General features: G+C 42.5%; 1 protein-coding gene across 4 annotated transcripts in view; it reads left to right on the top strand.

Annotated features, from left to right (window-relative positions):
• braf (B-Raf proto-oncogene, serine/threonine kinase) overlaps window positions 1-16,127 on the top strand; it is a 44,985-nt gene extending 28,858 nt beyond the window's left edge. For 2 of the 4 annotated variants that reach the window (XM_041976850.1, XM_041976852.1), the window contains exons 12-20: window positions 1,066-1,150; window positions 1,230-1,406; window positions 1,486-1,532; window positions 1,618-1,736; window positions 1,940-2,071; window positions 2,355-2,441; window positions 3,726-3,860; window positions 4,201-4,354; window positions 12,497-16,127. In XM_041976850.1, the coding sequence (XP_041832784.1) occupies window positions 1,066-1,150; window positions 1,230-1,406; window positions 1,486-1,532; window positions 1,618-1,736; window positions 1,940-2,071; window positions 2,355-2,441; window positions 3,726-3,860; window positions 4,201-4,354; window positions 12,497-12,519 (959 nt within the window). In that variant the 3' untranslated portion in view covers window positions 12,520-16,127. The remainder of the gene's footprint in view (window positions 1-1,065; window positions 1,151-1,229; window positions 1,407-1,485; window positions 1,533-1,617; window positions 1,737-1,939; window positions 2,072-2,354; window positions 2,442-3,725; window positions 3,861-4,200; window positions 4,355-12,496) is intronic. The other 2 variants (XM_041976851.1, XM_041976853.1) reach the window with 1 other exon arrangement.
• Window positions 16,128-17,880: the final 1,753 nt, after the last annotated feature.

Below are 17,880 nucleotides of genomic sequence, written 5' to 3'. Positions count from 1 at the left end.
AAAAATAGACCAGTGCACGCCAGTGGTCGACAGAATCTCAGGCAGAGCTTAAATGTAAGAATCAGAATCAAACATCCTCCTCTATCAGCACTCAGCAGCAGGTGGGCAACTAAACGTGTTCTGTCTCTAAAATCAGACTGAAAAATACTCTTTTCACTCATGAATAGTGATCATATCTGGTAGAGTTCTGCATCAGCAGGAGTTTAGCATTTTTTTATTAGAAGAAAAAAACTGTTTGCAGACATTGTTTGTCATCTTGACTTAACCCTTGTACCCTTCTCAAATTTATCACCATTTGGTGACCTTTGTGGCCAGAAATGTCCATGCACAAAACATTGTTATAAAATCATTAAACATCAGGTTTTTTTTTTCCTTTTTTTTCCCTTGATAAATCACTTTAAAGTCTTCAGACCTGCATAAAACTACCGAACATTCAGTCATTTAAAGACTTTTATCTCTTTAAATGTTTAAATGTTAAAAGTTTCCAGAATGATTAATTATTCATTAAACAAAACAACTTGCATAACATTAATTATTTTCCATATAATAAATATCAGAGGATGGGGCTTTGGTGGGGATTAGAGTCTTGGATATGTCAAAGATTAACAGAAAAATTTATTTGATAGCTTTCACATATGTTATGTAGTATACATACTCCCTCTGGTCATCTTTGTGGCCAAAAATGTCCCATTGACTTACATTTAAACTACATATTTTGTTCTCACTGTCATTCCAGTTTAAAACCATTAATTGTTTAGTGCTAGCAATTCATTTGGAAGAAAAGTAGTGATACTTGCATTGTTTTCCTGGATTCCACCAGATTAGGAACTGGTTTCCCATTTAAGGCAGATGCAGGACATTCTGGTATTTTTACCAGTTATATTATGGAGTCGTGGCACCATCAGGGAGTCCTGAGAGTGATTTGTTTGTGAAATATTTTCTGATTATTTACATGTTGATGAGGAAATGATTTCACACATACACACACAAAAAAATCCTTCATTGATTTGATTGATCATAATTTAATCATAATAAAGTTGTGTATTTTGGTCGTCCTGCTTCCAGGTGACGTGGCTGTGAAGATGCTGAATGTCACTGCTCCCACACCACAGCAGCTCCAGGCCTTCAAGAATGAAGTGGGAGTCCTCAGGTACCTTTAACCTGGAACCATCCTTCCCCTCTACACTCCCTTTCCTGCAGTCTAATCAGGTTTTGTGTTTGTGCTCCAGGAAAACGCGTCATGTGAACATCCTGCTGTTCATGGGCTACACCACCAAGCCCCAGCTGGCCATCGTTACCCAGTGGTGTGAAGGCTCCAGTCTGTACCATCACCTACACATCATCGAGACCAAGTTTGAAATGATCAAGCTGATTGACATCGCCCGACAGACGGCTCAGGGCATGGAGTGAGTTCCCAGACAAACGCAGCAGCTTTCAGACTCCAGCAGCTGTGTGGTTGATTATTCTTTTCCTTTTTGTCCTCAGTTACCTGCACGCCAAGTCTATCATCCACAGAGACCTGAAGAGTAACAGTATCCTTTAAATCTGAGCTACATGACAGATGCTTCCTTCTACTAGTATTCCTGCACACTTTGTCTCCTTGACTGGTCTCCTCAGATATTTTCCTCCATGAGGATCTGACGGTGAAGATCGGTGACTTCGGTCTGGCCACAGTCAAGTCCCGCTGGAGTGGCTCACACCAGTTTGAACAGCTGTCTGGTTCAATACTTTGGATGGTCAGTGAAAGCAACAAAACCTTCATGGAACCAGTTTTAGTTTAAGTCTCTTTCTTCTCTGTTATGTCTGACAGACACTCTGTAAATTTAGTTTAACAGGTCAGTTGTGTTCTAGTAACGGGTGCTTCCCACCTGCTGCAGGTTTGGTGTAAAATGTCCTCCAGCTGATAAGTGTGTGCCATTCCTTGGTGTGTGTATTTCAGGCTCCGGAGGTGATCCGGTTGCAGGATAAGAATCCGTACAGTTTCCAGTCAGACGTCTACGCCTTTGGCATTGTTCTCTATGAGCTCATGTCAGGAGCTCTGCCGTACTCCAACATCAACAACCGAGACCAGGTTAGAGAACGCCTGAACACAAACCAGGGCTGAGTTGCATCATCCCGCTTTGGTTTCCAGCTGCACACGGTTTCATATCGATGGGGTGGACATTTCCTTCATGAAAGTGGCTACTAAACTCTGTCTGCAGTGCCCCCATTTTATTGACAAAAATAATGTCAAGCCTCCCCAATTGCACTACCACATGCACCCGAATGCTTACAAAGAAACGTACAAGGACATTTGCCACAAAAAGTCTTTAGTTTATTGGCTGCTACTTCATTAATTATAATTATAATTATAGTTACAACCATGTCAGTGTAAGAGGGAAGGATCAATTCCTCTGCTACGGTGTGAGGCCTTTAAACCAGGAAACTGCAAACTACTTCAGGTAAGTTGAGCTTTCGATGAGACGGATGCTGCTTTACTAAAATAACTCTGCTGTTTACGACAGGTAAATCATTTATTTCTTAAGTAGCCAACAGGCTTTTCTCTGTGTTCAAGATTATGAGTCTCAAAGTGGCATTATTACTTGTTTGGCTTCATTCTGTCAGATGCTGATATTTTGACACATACAACACACTGTGGTCTTTATTACCCACCATTGACCATTACCTGGTCAAGCCGAGGGCAAGACATGCTTGTTTTTTTGGTAGTTGAAATCTCTGTTGTTAATTCATCATTAATTGCCCGTTGGTTATTCAACAAATTGTCCATGTTTTGCTAGGAGCGCAAAACTGTTTTATTTAGCCTTGCTGCGCCCCCGCTGGTAAAACTCTGGCCCCCGCCCCCAAGTTTGTCATCTTATTCATCTCTCCAGTGGGATTTGCTTCCTAAAACAGTCGTCTCCATGAATGGGAGAAATGGGAGAAATGGCAGCCTGACGCTGCTTCATGTTTGAGTTAGATTCTGATATGTGATGTAGGGGATTTCATTAGACCCGGTCCTGCTGAAGAACTACAAGAAGCTTCAGATCTGTACTAAAATATTCCACGTAGAAATATTCTACACAGCATGTAGATTCGTTAATTTTTTTTTTAAGATTTTAAATTTTTTTTTTTTAATAAAACTTTTTTTCTATTTATGAAAATACAAATAAGCCTGAATTGATGGGATTTTTTGGCTTCTATACCACATTGGACCAGGTCCAGCTGAAAGTATATAAGATTTGGGATGTTCAAATCTGGACTGAGTTATTCTACAAAGCTGGTACATTCATTAACACACCAGAAACTTTCTGAGAGACTCTTCCTCTCCGAGGTGCTCATTTTAAACCTGATCATGTTCCTGAGCTGCTGATAATGAACCTAATTAGCTGCAGCATGCTCCTCCTGCTACTTCTGTTTAAAACTTCTTACATTTCCAGTTTTTTTAGAGATGTGTTGCTCATATTCCTCATAAAATACTTGAATTATCACTTTGCAAATGAGATATTTTATTCATGTTGTAATATGAAGAACATATGGATTTATATTTGGCTTCATTGCATTAAGTTTTCTCCCACAGAATTCCAATTTTTATTTACCTAATAATACACAACGCTCCAGCATCAGTTTATGGTGTTCTTTTATCATTTTAGCAGAAAATCTATATAATGTTCCCTGAAGAGTCTCTTTTTGTAATATTTGATGAAGTTAACCCATTTTTCTGTCCTATTCACCTTCTGCTGACTCAGATTATATTCATGGTGGGTCGAGGTTACCTGTCTCCTGACCTCAGCAAGGTGCGCAGCAACTGTCCGAAGGCTATGAAGAGACTGATGGCTGATTGTCTGAAGAAGAAGAGGGAAGAGCGTCCTCTCTTTCCTCAGGTGAGAGCTGAAATCTAAAAAAATTGGAGATAATGGATGGATTAAAGATGGAAAGACACCACAGCTGGAAGATAACCTGAAAATCTCTGATGGTGACAGGCCATCATGAGTCTTTGTCAGTTCAGACTTTTAATGAATGTAGGATTTATTCTGGTTAGATTAGAAGATTCCCTGAACCTTGTTCCCAATGAGAGTTCCCTGGTTCCGCCACCAGGTGGAGTTGGAAGTGTACAGACAGAGCAGCTGTTGGTGACCTTTGCTCGTAGATTCATGGCTGCTGTTTATCTGGACGTGATCATCACTCTGACCTGACCCGTGGCTTTGCCATGTCTCCCCTCAGATCTTGGCATCTATTGAGCTTCTGGCTCGTTCATTACCCAAAATCCACCGCAGCGCCTCGGAGCCTTCACTAAACCGAGCCGGCTTTCAGACAGAAGACTTCAGCTTGTACGCCTGCGCCTCCCCTAAGACCCCCATCCAAGCCGGCGGCTATGGTGAGCTCAAAGCAGGAAAGCCCTCCGAGATCCTAGCCCACTGAAAGAGGACGGATCTAAAGCGGTGATCAGGAGTGTGACTGGTGTATGATACTAGCAGTGATGCTACAGGAGCTGAAGTCTAGTTTCTGAGCTTTATTTTTCTTTACATAACACAACTTTCAAAATATGACCTTTAGTTTCTATTTTACAGTTTGTATCCCCTGAATACGTCCATTCAAGATATAAATTTAACATTCAGACATTTGATCTGGAAACTTTTATAATTCTCTCTGATGTTTCACATTCAAAGTTTTGAAAAAGTTTCAGTCTGAATGTTTCTCATCAGGTAGAGAAAAACCACAGGCATGCCCTCCTGTTTAACATACTGACCGGAATGGCCTAAAAATGCATGTACACTGGTCAGTTAATCAGTTTTACACATTTAATAGTAAAATAAAATGTAATCAATAGCTAACATCTTAATATTATTGTACTATCTGTAGTGTATTGGCTTCACAACATAAATATACATGTTAGTGATTGTCCCTGTTTCTATCCTCCAGGATGCAGATATTTAATACCAATGCTGAGTAAATGTAATTTATTACTTTTCAGCTGACATGATGTCACATGATCTGTATGTCTACATTTTGTAGGATACAAAATCATTTAAGGGTTAATCTGCAGTTGGAAGAGGCCACTATTTTAAACACACTAACACACACTCGGAACAGATTTCCCTGCAGGACTCTTGATCAGGGATCCCTAACCCTGGTCCTTCAGGCCCACTATACAGCAGGTATTAGATGTTTTCCTGCTGCAACGCACCTGATTCAAGTTGAATGGATGTCTGACCAGCTCTGCACAAGCCTGTTATGAAGTGAGTCAGGTGTGTTGAAGCAGGGAGCACACCTGAAATGTGAAACATTTCTCAGCTCCGGGAACATGTTGCTTAAAAACTGTCAGACAAGAGGTGGATCGTCCCCCTCTAGCCCCCGTCCTCCTCTGACCCACCTGTCCTGTCCAGTTACTGACCAGAGTCTGTCCATCTACTCACCAGATACTGTCCAGCATCTGACCAGCCACTGACCGGCTTCTGTCCAAATACTGACTAGCTTCTGTCCAGTTACTGACCAGGTTCTGTCCAGCTACTGACGAGCTACTTATTAGCTTCTGACCAGATACTGTCCAGCTTCTGACCAGCCACTGGCCGGCTTCTGTTAAAATACTGACCAGCTTCTGTCCAGCTACTGTCCAACTATTTACCAGCTTCTGTACAGCTTCTGACCAGATTCTGTCCAGATACTGACCAGCTTCTGTCCAGCTACTGACAAGCTACTGACCAGCTACTAACTAAATTCTGTCCAGCTACTGACCAGATTCTGTCCAGCTACTGTCCAGCTTCTAACCACCTACTGACCGGCTTCTATTCAAATATTGACCACCTTCCGTCCAGCTTCTGAGCGGCTTCTGTCCAAATACTGACCAGCTTCTGTCCAGCTAATGACCAGCTTCTGTCCATCTACTGTCCAGATTCTGTCCAGATACTGTCCAGCTACTAACCAGCTTCTGTCCACCTACTGACCAGCTACTGACCAGCTACTGTCCAGCTTCTGTCCAGCTACTATCTAACTACTGACCAGCTACTGTTCAGCTTCTGACCGTCTTTTGTCAAAATACTGACCGTCTTCCGTCCAGCAACTGTCCAGCTACTGACCAGCAACTGTCCAGCTTCTGACCAACTACTGACTAGCTACTGTCAAGCTTCTGACTAGCAACTGTCCAGCTACTGACCAGCTTCTGTCCAGCAACTGTCCAGCTACTGACCAGCTACTGTCCAAATACTGACCAGCTTCTGTCCCACTACTGTCCATCTTCTGTCCAGCTGCTGTCCAGCTACTGACCAGCTTCTGTCCAGCTACTGTCCAGCTTCTGACCAGCTACTGACTGGCTTCTGTCCAAATACTGTATAGATTCTGTCCAGCTACTGTCCAGCATCTGACCAAATACTGTCCAGCTTCTGTCCAGATACTGACCAGCTTCTGTCCAGCTACTGTCCAGCATCTGACCAGCTACTGACCTGCTTCTATTCAAATACTGACCAGCTTCCGTCCAGCTTCTGACCGGCTTCTGTCCAAATACTGACCGGCTTCTGTCCAAATACTGACCAGCTTCTGTCCAGCTACTAACCAGCTTCTGTCCAGATACTGTCCACCTACTGACCAGCTACTGTCCAGCTTCTGTCCAGATACTGTCTATCTTCTGTCCATTATCTGTCCAGATACTTACCACCTTCCGTCCAGCTTCTGACCGGCTTCTGTCCAAATACTGACCAGCTTCTGTCCAACTACTGTCCAGCATCTGACCACCTACTGACCGGCTTCTATTCAAATACTGACCAGCTTCCGTCCAGCTTCTGACCGGCTTCTGTCCAAATACTGACCAGCTTCTGTCCAGATACTGTCTACCTACTGACCAGCTACTGTCCAGCTTCTGTCCAGATACTGTCCATCTTCTGTCCATTATCTGTCCAGATACTTACCTGCTTCTGTCCAGCTTTGGACTGGCTTCTGTCTAGATACTGACCAGATACTTTCCAGCTACTCTCCAGCTACTGACCGGCTTCTGTCCAAGTACTGACCAGCTACTGTCCAGCTTCTGTCCAGATACTGTCCATCATCTGTCCAGATACTTACCATCTACTGTCCAGCTACTGACCAACTACTGTCCAGCTTTTGTCCATATACTGTCCAGATACTGTCCAGCTTCTGTCCAGATACTGACCAGCTACTGTCGAGCTTTTGACCAGCTACTGTCCAGCATCTGACCAGCTACCGACCGGCTTCTGTCCAAATACTGACCAGCTTCTGTCCAGCTAATGACCAGCTTCTGTCCATCTACTGTCCAGATTCTGACCACCTACTGACCGGCTTCTATTCAAATATTGACCACCTTCCGTCCAGCTTCTGAGCGGCTTCTGTCCAAATACTGACCAGCTTCTGTCCAGCTAATGACCAGCTTCTGTCCATCTACTGTCCAGATTCTGTCCAGATACTGTCCAGCTACTAACCAGCTTCTGTCCACCTACTGACCAGCTACTGACCAGCTACTGTCCAGCTTCTGTCCAGCTACTATCTAACTACTGACCAGCTACTGTTCAGCTTCTGACCGTCTTTTGTCAAAATACTGACCGTCTTCCGTCCAGCAACTGTCCAGCTACTGACCAGCAACTGTCCAGCTTCTGACCAACTACTGACTAGCTACTGTCAAGCTTCTGACTAGCAACTGTCCAGCTACTGACCAGCTTCTGTCCAGCAACTGTCCAGCTACTGACCAGCTACTGTCCAAATACTGACCAGCTTCTGTCCCACTACTGTCCATCTTCTGTCCAGCTGCTGTCCAGCTACTGACCAGCTTCTGTCCAGCTACTGTCCAGCTTCTGACCAGCTACTGACTGGCTTCTGTCCAAATACTGTATAGATTCTGTCCAGCTACTGTCCAGCATCTGACCAAATACTGTCCAGCTTCTGTCCAGATACTGACCAGCTTCTGTCCAGCTACTGTCCAGCATCTGACCAGCTACTGACCTGCTTCTATTCAAATACTGACCAGCTTCCGTCCAGCTTCTGACCGGCTTCTGTCCAAATACTGACCGGCTTCTGTCCAAATACTGACCAGCTTCTGTCCAGCTACTAACCAGCTTCTGTCCAGATACTGTCCACCTACTGACCAGCTACTGTCCAGCTTCTGTCCAGATACTGTCTATCTTCTGTCCATTATCTGTCCAGATACTTACCACCTTCCGTCCAGCTTCTGACCGGCTTCTGTCCAAATACTGACCAGCTTCTGTCCAACTACTGTCCAGCATCTGACCACCTACTGACCGGCTTCTATTCAAATACTGACCAGCTTCCGTCCAGCTTCTGACCGGCTTCTGTCCAAATACTGACCAGCTTCTGTCCAGATACTGTCTACCTACTGACCAGCTACTGTCCAGCTTCTGTCCAGATACTGTCCATCTTCTGTCCATTATCTGTCCAGATACTTACCTGCTTCTGTCCAGCTTTGGACTGGCTTCTGTCTAGATACTGACCAGATACTTTCCAGCTACTCTCCAGCTACTGACCGGCTTCTGTCCAAGTACTGACCAGCTACTGTCCAGCTTCTGTCCAGATACTGTCCATCATCTGTCCAGATACTTACCATCTACTGTCCAGCTACTGACCAACTACTGTCCAGCTTTTGTCCATATACTGTCCAGATACTGTCCAGCTTCTGTCCAGATACTGACCAGCTACTGTCGAGCTTTTGACCAGCTACTGTCCAGCATCTGACCAGCTACCGACCGGCTTCTGTCCAAATACTGACCAGCTTCTGTCCAGCTACTGACCAGATACTGTCCATCTTCTGTCCAGATACTGTCCAGCTTCCGTCCAGCTATTGTCCAGCTTCTGTCCAGCTTCTGTCCAGATACTGTCCACCTACTGACCAGCTACTGTCCAGCTTCTGACTAGCTACTGACTGGCTTCTGTCCAGATACTGTCCAGCTTCTGCCCAGCTACTGTCCAACTACTGACCAGATTCTGTCCAAATACTGTAAAGCTACTGACCAGATTCTGTCCAGCTACTGGCCAGCTTCTGACCACATGCTGACCAGCTTCTGTCCAGCTACTGACCAGATACTGTCCATCTTCTGTCCAGATACTGTCCAGCTATTGTCCAGCTTCTGTCCAGATACTGTCCACCTACTGACCAGCTTCGGTCCATCTTCTGTCCATTAACTGTCCAGATACTTACCTGCTTCTGTCCAGCTTTGGACTGGCTTCTGTCTAGATACTGACCAGATACTTTCCAGCTACTCTCCAGCTACTGACCGGCTTCTGTCCAAGTACTGACCAGCTACTGTCCAGCTTCTGTCCAGATACTGTCCATCATCTGTCCAGATACTTACCATCTACTGTCCAGCTACTGACCAACTACTGTCCAGCTTCTGTCCAGATACTGACCAGCTACTGTCGAGCTTTTGACCAGCTACTGTCCAACTACTGACCAGCTACTGTCCAGCTACTGACCAGCTACTGACCTCTAGAGCAATATTTTAAACTGTCTAGATTTCAAACAACATGTCACACAGCCTACTCACAACAGGGATACACCCTGGACCTGGTCATAGCCTATGGTCTGTCCACTGGTGTGCCCTCTGTTGTTGACCTGGCTGTGTCAGACCACTACTGTGTGTTTTTTAACATCACCACTTTTAGCCAATAAGAGGCCTCAGTGAGAACTGTGAGGAAACGATATATTACTTCTGAAGTGGCAGCAGTTTTTTTTTTAAATTTTAAACCAAACTCCTTCTCAGATTTTACCTGCATCGTGTGATTTTATTGTGGATCATTTTAATAGCAAACTTAAGTCAGCTATTGATGCTGTAGCTCCTCTCAAAACTAAAATAATAAAATCCAAACCCACACCACCATGGAGGAATGAGCAAATCAAAGAACTCAAAAGACATTGCAGGAGAGCAGAGAGGAAATGGAGGAAAATAATATTAATCATTTATTTAGAATTTTTTTAAGGAACAACATAAAACCTACAATAAAACAGTTAAACAAGCCAGAACCCTTCATTTTTCCAATCTTATTACAGAAAACAAGAATAACCCCAAATTTCTTTTTAAAACAATAGATCTTTTAATAAACACAAGTTTTAACAAGTCTTCCATGCTGTCAGATGCTGTATGCGAGGACTTTGCATGCCACTTCAGAAGTAAAATCAATGGCATTAGATACAGTCTTTCATCTCAACAACATTTTGATTTAAACAGACTTGAAGCTTTGCTTTTACCTGAGGAAACACAGGAGAGTTTTGTCCTGGTTGATGCAAAGACGCTTGGTCGAGTTTTCTCCCAACTTAACACAACAACCTGCCTTTTAGACCCAATTCCCACATCACTTTTAAAAAGATTTTATGGTTTCTTTGAGTGTGAGCTTTTAAACATAGTAAATTACTCTCTTCAGACGGGTGTCTTCCCTGCTGCCTTTAAAACGGCAATGGTGAGGCCCCTTCTGAAGAAGAGTAATTTAGAGATAGGCAATCTTGATAACTACCGACCTGTATCCAACCTACCGTTTTTAATTATTGAAAAGCTTGTCTTTATGCAATTACACAAGTTTTTGCATAAACATAATATTTTAGAAAAATATCAATCTGGTTTTAGGACAAACCACAGTACCGAGACAGCTCTTTTAAAAATTGTTAATGATCTTAGTTCTAACTGAGACTCAGAAACTTTCTGTCCTGGTTCTACTGGATCTTAGTGCCGCCTTTGATAAAGTTGATCACCAGATTTTACTAGACAGACTCAGAAGTCTGGTGGGCCTCTCAGGTACTGTTCTTAAATGGTTATACTCCTATCTCACAGATCGAAAATTCTTTTTAAGTATGGATACATGTTCCTCAAAAATCCATGGAGTGTGGGGTTCCCCAGGGATCAACTTTAGGCCCAGTACTTTTTCATTTGTACATGTTACCTTTTGGGGATGTCATCAGGAGACACGTCATTAATTTTCACAGCTATGCTGATGACACACAGCTTTACATCATCATGTCTCCTGATGACCTGGAGCCAGTTAACGTCCTTTTAAACTGTCTTTTAGATATAAAGTCATAGATCGCAGAGAACTTCTTACAGCTCAATCAGGACAAAACTGAAGTTTTAATCATCGGTCCTGAAGACAAGAGAGAGATCATTTTACCAAAACTACATAATTTTAATCCCTCTCAGTGTGTGAGAAATCTGGGTGTTCTTTTTGACTCTGAGCTTGATTTTATTCCACACATCAGAAATGTCACAAAGACAGGATTTTATCATCTTAACAACATGGCCAGAGTCCGCCCATTTGTCTCTCTTGCCAGCACGGGGGTGCTGATGCTTTTATTTCTAGTAGATTAGATTACTGTAACGCCCTGCTCTCTGGTCTTCCGAAAAAGTCCCTTTCGAACCTACAGCTACTTCAGAACTCGGCAGCACGAGTTCTGACGAGGACCAGAGGACGGGAACACATTACACCAGTTTTAAAATCGCTGCATTGGCTCCCCGTGCGTTTCAGGATTGATTTTAAAGTTCTTTTAGTATTTTATAAATGTATTAATGGTCTTGGGCCCTCTTTTGCATCCGACTTGCTTTTAAATTATGAACCCTCTCGGACCCTGAGGTCCTCTGGTAGCGGTCTATTAGTTGTTCCAAGGGTGAGGACCAAGACATATGGTAAGGCCTCTTTCCATTGTTACGTCCCTCGTCTGTGGACGGCCTGCCGGAGAACCTCAGGGCTGCAGAGACTGTTGATGTTTTTAAAAAGAGGCTTAAGACCTACCTTTTTAGCTTAGCTTTTAACTAAATTTTATTTGATCTTAAGCTTTTTTCATAAGTTTTATATCTTATTTTATTTTCATTTAATTTTACTCAACTGTATTTATTTTATTTATTTGTTTATTTATTTATTTACTTACTCTTAGCTTATTGTTTCTTAAGGTTATTTAATATTTGTTTTAACTCCAATGTTTTCCTCATGGGGATCCTCCACGCCGGGGGCTCTGCCTGCTCAGTTTGGGGGTTGTTGTTGCGGTGATCGCCCTTGTCTGGGTGGCTGGGGCCCTATACTGCTGCCTTATGGCTGTGGTGTGGGCCCCGGTCTACCCTGATCAGGGTGGTTGCCATGATGGCAGCCGCTGAAGGACATGGGTGGACTGGCTCCTGGTGTGGATGGATCCCCATGATATTGTTTCTTCACAGCAGCATCAAGCCAGATGGTTATTACTTTTAGTGTTTTATACTACTTTTAGTACAGAGAAAAAAATCAAGGGGTCATGTGCTGAATGGGGGTGGTGGGGGTGTGTCTGCTTTGTGTGTATATATGCAGGTTTGTGCGTGCAACTGTAACTTTTTTTTTCCTGTTATATAGTTTCTTTTTGTTTTAATATGCATAAATTCATTTTTCATGTAAAGCTCTTTGTGTTGTCCCAGCATGAAAAGTGCTTTATAAATAAAGTTTTGATTTGATTTGATTTAAACAACTAATAGATAAATCTTAAAATAATAATATAAATATATTTTCCTGTTGAACTCATTCACTTCCTGTTTGTTTTCCCCTTTTTTCTCAGGTGAGTTTTCTGCATTTAAGTAGCTGCTGATGTCCCACCCATCCCCCCTCCTCACTTCTCAAACGTCTCGTGTGTCCCCTGCGGTGGATTCATTCATTATTGGTAAAAACTGGATCAGTAGTCTGAAGGAATGTGCCGTTTTCTTCCTCCGTCACCCTGAAGAAGGCTTCCTTTCCAGAGTGTTTCTGATCCTAAGACGGCGACATGCCAAGGGCCACAATTGGGAAAAAGAAAACAACTCCAAGATGGTCCGGAGGAAGTGACGATGGCTGGGTCAGGAGACGACTGTCCCTGGATCTCTGGAACACCATGATTTAGTTCCGAGATGAGCGGCAGGTCACTCAGAATGGGACCACGTTGAAGGAAAAAAGACTTGAAGGACAGATTTAGTTTTTCCTTTTCCAATTTGGAAAGGTTTTCCTTGTTGGAGGAGAGCTTTGTTTGGGCTTTTTATGGCCTAAATCTTGCAGATGATTATATTTTGCCTTCTCTTTGCCTCCATAGTGAAGGAATAACAGCTCTCCGATTCACCAACAGATTCCAAACTTCCTCTCACTGCTCTCTGGGGTCCCCCAGGAGCTGTTTGCTGGAAGGATTTTTATTTATTTAGATTTTTTCTGTTTTTCCAGTCCACCTTTCAAGGATTCCGGGTTCAGATTTGTGATGAAAAGTTGGGATCAGGTGAAGCTGTGCTGGCTGACAGAGAAGGCGAGAGGCTTGTGTCCCAGCTGCTGTCCAGAAGCTCCCGGCTCCTGTCAGCTTCCAGGTTACTACAGCAACGAAGCCGTTTTCCCGTTCCACCTGATCCCAGATCAGCATTTCCCTCTTTTTCTTTTGTGGATTCTGTGGCTTTAGAGCAACACTCGTGTTAAACTGGACCTTCCTGCTGAACGGAGTCCTGAAGGATCTGAAGTTGTTTTTACTTTCTTCAGACATGTGCACATGGATGCTTTTACTTTCTTTTCATTCCAGAATGTGTTGAGGGTTAAAGATGTTAATAGTTCTTCTAAGTTTCTTATCATTGTTGTTTGCCTTTGTCTGTACAGGCAGGCCTGCAGATAGTTATTTATTTGTTTTTTCTTTTTTATGGATTCATTTTCAGAAATGCTTTATTAGAAACTACCAGTCTTTTTTTTTAAGCTTGTTTTTGTCTCTGTGACTCGTGTACTTGCACTATGTAGAGAAGGATTAAAGTGAATGAACAGCTTGCCTTTCCGTTTTAAGTGAAGAATTCTTGATGCTAGCTTGGTGATGGCTCGGTGCCGGCTTGATGCCGGCTTGATGCTGGCTTGATGCTGGCTTGATGCTGGCTTGGTGATGGCTCGGTGCCGGCTTGATGCTGGCTTGATGCCGGCTTGATGCCGGCTCAGTGATGGCTCGATTCTGGCTTGGTCGTCATCCTGATGACTGCATTGCTTGCTGATGGTGCATCTCCATTGTCAATCTCTATGGGCCAGATGCTTCTACCAGCCTCCAGTCTTTGTGTCTAGCATGACACAAAGACTGGAGGCTGGTAGAAGCATCTGGCTCCAACGTGGGGCAGTCTTAGCACTTACCACATCCCCGGTTTTGCATTGCTAAATATTTCAGTCAGTTTGTGTTTTAACCTTATTCCCACAGCAGATTCCTTTGTTCCAGAGTTTGAACAGCCTGATGAGGATCTCTGAACCGATCCCTCACAGCAAAGATAAGGGAGCAATGGGGAGCTGTAGACTGAGGTGGAGACCAGAATACTGAGTAAAAGGGAGAAAATATGTTAGAAGCAATCGTGATTCATGTTGGCTTCCTGCAGACTTCCTGCTCTGCACCGACTGCTGGATGCGTCCATCATAAAGCAGCTGTGTGTGTGTGTGTGTGTGTGTGATTGAAAAAGCTGTGAAAACCTGCATAGAACTGAGTCTGCATATTGTGACTGAAATGGGGTTTCTCATTCACTCTGAACATGGCAGCGTCTTATGAAGACAAAGTCTTAAAGTGTCCACATGTTTTTAAAGGTTTGCAGAGCGAAGCGTTGATCTGTCTCCGAGCAGTCGGGATCATTTAGTGGTTCTCATTTCCTTATAAATGAATTAAAAAAGCAGACCTTGTAGCAACCAGTGATGTAATCACTTTGAATATAATAAAGCCAATAATGTAATGAATAAACCTATTTTGATTAGCAAACTGCACAAAAAATGCTAAAAATAATTTGTGCTTCTAAGAAATTCGGTCTTTATGTATAATTACACTATCAGCTTCAGGTATTACATTTTCAAAGGCTTTTTTCATTCTAGGATAATAACCAATAAGTTTCCAGCAATGTAATCAGTTATTATGCTAATGATTGCTTAATTGTCCTAGCATGAAAAAATCCCGCCCTATTAATAATGTATAAAGAACACAGTAATGTATGAAGACTGAATGTCTCACTAATAGATTTTTTTTAACAGTTTTTGTGCAGCATTTTATTTTAAAAGTTACTGGTTACTTCACAGCTAATCCAAAAGCTTGAGTGAAGAGCTAAAGCAGAGTCTGTGATGGACAACATGTGTCAGGAGGAAAATCTGGGCCTGAGCTCTGTGGCGGACAGATTTCCACTCACTGTTGATGAAAATGAAGATGCTCATCTTGCAGAGGACGCTGACCTCTGCTAAACCTGGACATCAGATTCATTCTGAAAATAAATCGATGAAGGGCGTTCTGGTTAATTCTCATCATTTATTTATTTTCCTGTCATGAAGGAACAAAAAGACCAGGACAGGAAATGTAGAGGGAAGAATCTGGTTGTATTTTGAGGTCTTAAAACCCGACTCGCATGCATCCACGCTGTCCTGTCCACCTGGGCTCAGGGGCAGAGGATGGTTGAAGCTACACATGAGGACAGCGTTATCAGGCATGCTGACTTGTAAATCAGCTGTTGTGAATGAAGGATATTTAATATTTTGAGCAGCTGAGCTCCGTCTGTAAATTAAGGTAAAAGTCTGCAAACCTCAGCCAGCATCACGGGGTTTTCCTTCTGGGAGATGTGGATGCTTATTCTGTTCAGACGATCTCTGCAGAGATGCGTGGCTGGTGGAATTCAGAACCAGCCGGTCCAGTTTAAACTGTGAGCTTTCTTTTCTGGGACTCGCTTCCTGGGCTGTTTCTGGATGCGAGGAAGCACACTGTGTCGTTCAGAGTGCAGTATTTATTTATTTTCTTTAGAAATTTTCATTTTCTATGAGTGTTATCACAGATGTATATCTACAGAAAGCAACACTGAGCTCTATCACCGATGCTTCGCTCTTCATCCCTCCTCATCTATTCTTTCCATTCAGCCTTTTCTCTACTTTTTTCTTCTTCAGCATTCCCTCTCCTGTCCTTCTGCCTGCACCTTAAACCCAACAATTCCTTTCAACTGAGAACTATCATGTAAAACTTTGAAGATTTTGTTTTTTCCACGTGTAAATACTTGTACAAAGGAAATACTGTCAGTTTGCAAGGAGGCATGGAGACTACAAATGTAACAAATTACAAAATGCTCAAAATAAAGGAAAGACTGAAGGTGATTTTGATGAGTGTAAAATATTTAAGGCTGTATCATAATGAGAAAGCTTAATGTATTTGTTGTGAATATGAAAAACTGATATATTAAAGAAGTGCATGAAAAGCAGCTGGATGGGCTTATTTGTGTGGTGACGTGTTTGAGGCTGTTGTCCACTAGGTGGCAGCGTGGAGCAGCATGTTCATAGTTCAGCGCTAATGCAGGGGTGTCAAACATAGGGCCTGAGGGCCAAATCTGGCCCACTGAATGGATCTGGTAAATATAAAAATGACATAAAACCTTTTCACTGGGATTTTTAATGAAACTAATATTTTATTAAAAGTAACTGATATAATGAAAGTAACAAATATTAAAGGGTCTTATTCTGCGATTTGGACTTTTCTGAGCTTTCTACAGCGTTTTAGTGCTGAATACTCATCAGACCAGTGAGTGGTGCCGTTTTTATTTAGCACATAAATACATTCAGTTTCCATGGCGCTGAAAACAACAGGTTTTAGAACATTTTTTCTACTGCGATATTTTAGTGATGTCAGTTACATTTCGTGAAAGTGTTAGCAAATAGCATCATTAGCTTATCTGTTTCTTGCCAACAGATATTTCCACCTCTGTCGACATTGTGGTACATTTGCCACACATACACCTGTTAACAGGAGCGTGTACAGATGTATATACGGCGAGTGAAGGGCGGCAAACTATGTTATATCCGACTGTAGCTGGGAAGCAGAGTATTAACCAAACGGATACGTCCTGCTGCATTTCTTGCTGCAGGTTGCAGAGTCACCGCGGGTCGCTGAGCTGGTCATTCTTGTTTTCGGGGTCTGATTCGGGCTTGAACATGTACGGCTGTATGTTTTGTGTTGACATTGTTTACTTATATTAATTTGGTTTGTTTACAAGTTCTGTCTGTTATGACAAAAACTTGACGCACTACCAACAACTACTCTTGGCAATTAGCCAATCAGAGGCAGCCCACATCAGGGGAGGCGGGGCTTAGGGTGGAAGAGTCTCATTCTGCTTGTTTCTGGCAGAGGCTGAGAACTGAACAAGACAGCTCTGGTGCAGGATCCACTCTCAGGACACCTCCACCATAGTACAGGAAAGAACAAAACATTTTCAAAATAAAATGCACCGACAAATTGGCTGTGTTTTAACCCTGTTTTGCTGTCTGGATCACGCTATAAATAAAATTAATGATCAAACAAGCATACGGTCTCCTGTCCTCCTCATAGAAACAATATACTTTTAAATTAATAATACCCCTGTTAAAGTTTTTTTTTTCTTTTGGCACAATTAGCCTATTTTAATATGGAAAACTTAAATATTGATAACTGCGTATGATCGGCCTAGTATGTGGACTTGAATGGAAAGCCTGAAGATCTTCACCTGGATGTTACATAGTTTTACTAATGACAACATGACCAGTTGTAGTCCTTCATCACTTCTGCTCATTGGCATTTAGTTTTCATTGTATTCAATGTCAAATGTTTAAATTGAATTCAGATTTTAAATATCTTGCACCACAAAAAGTGAAAACAATTACAACCATGTTCATTTTGATTAGCCAGATGTCATTAACCCAGCACCTTCTGTATAAAAGTGTGGTGGAAAAAATAACTTCTGACAATGATCCAAATGAAAAGTCATTCATTCAACATTAACGGACTTTTATAGAGTTACCATCACATCTGAAGCATTGCTGAAGAGTTTTAAATACTAAATTAAATGTCCAATTTTACAGAAAGTTACACCTACTGCAGCATCTAGTATGAAATACCTTGACCCCTTTTATACCGTACAGTACTGTTTAATTCTACCAGATTTTAAATCTTTTCCATGTTTTTTCCCCCAAATGGAGCCGTTA

Source organism: Melanotaenia boesemani, chromosome 23, assembly GCF_017639745.1.
Source record: "Melanotaenia boesemani isolate fMelBoe1 chromosome 23, fMelBoe1.pri, whole genome shotgun sequence".
Classification (NCBI taxonomy): domain Eukaryota; kingdom Metazoa; phylum Chordata; class Actinopteri; order Atheriniformes; family Melanotaeniidae; genus Melanotaenia; species Melanotaenia boesemani.
The sequence above is the reverse complement of the archived record's forward strand: the minus strand, read 5'-3'. Positions and strand labels throughout refer to the sequence as shown.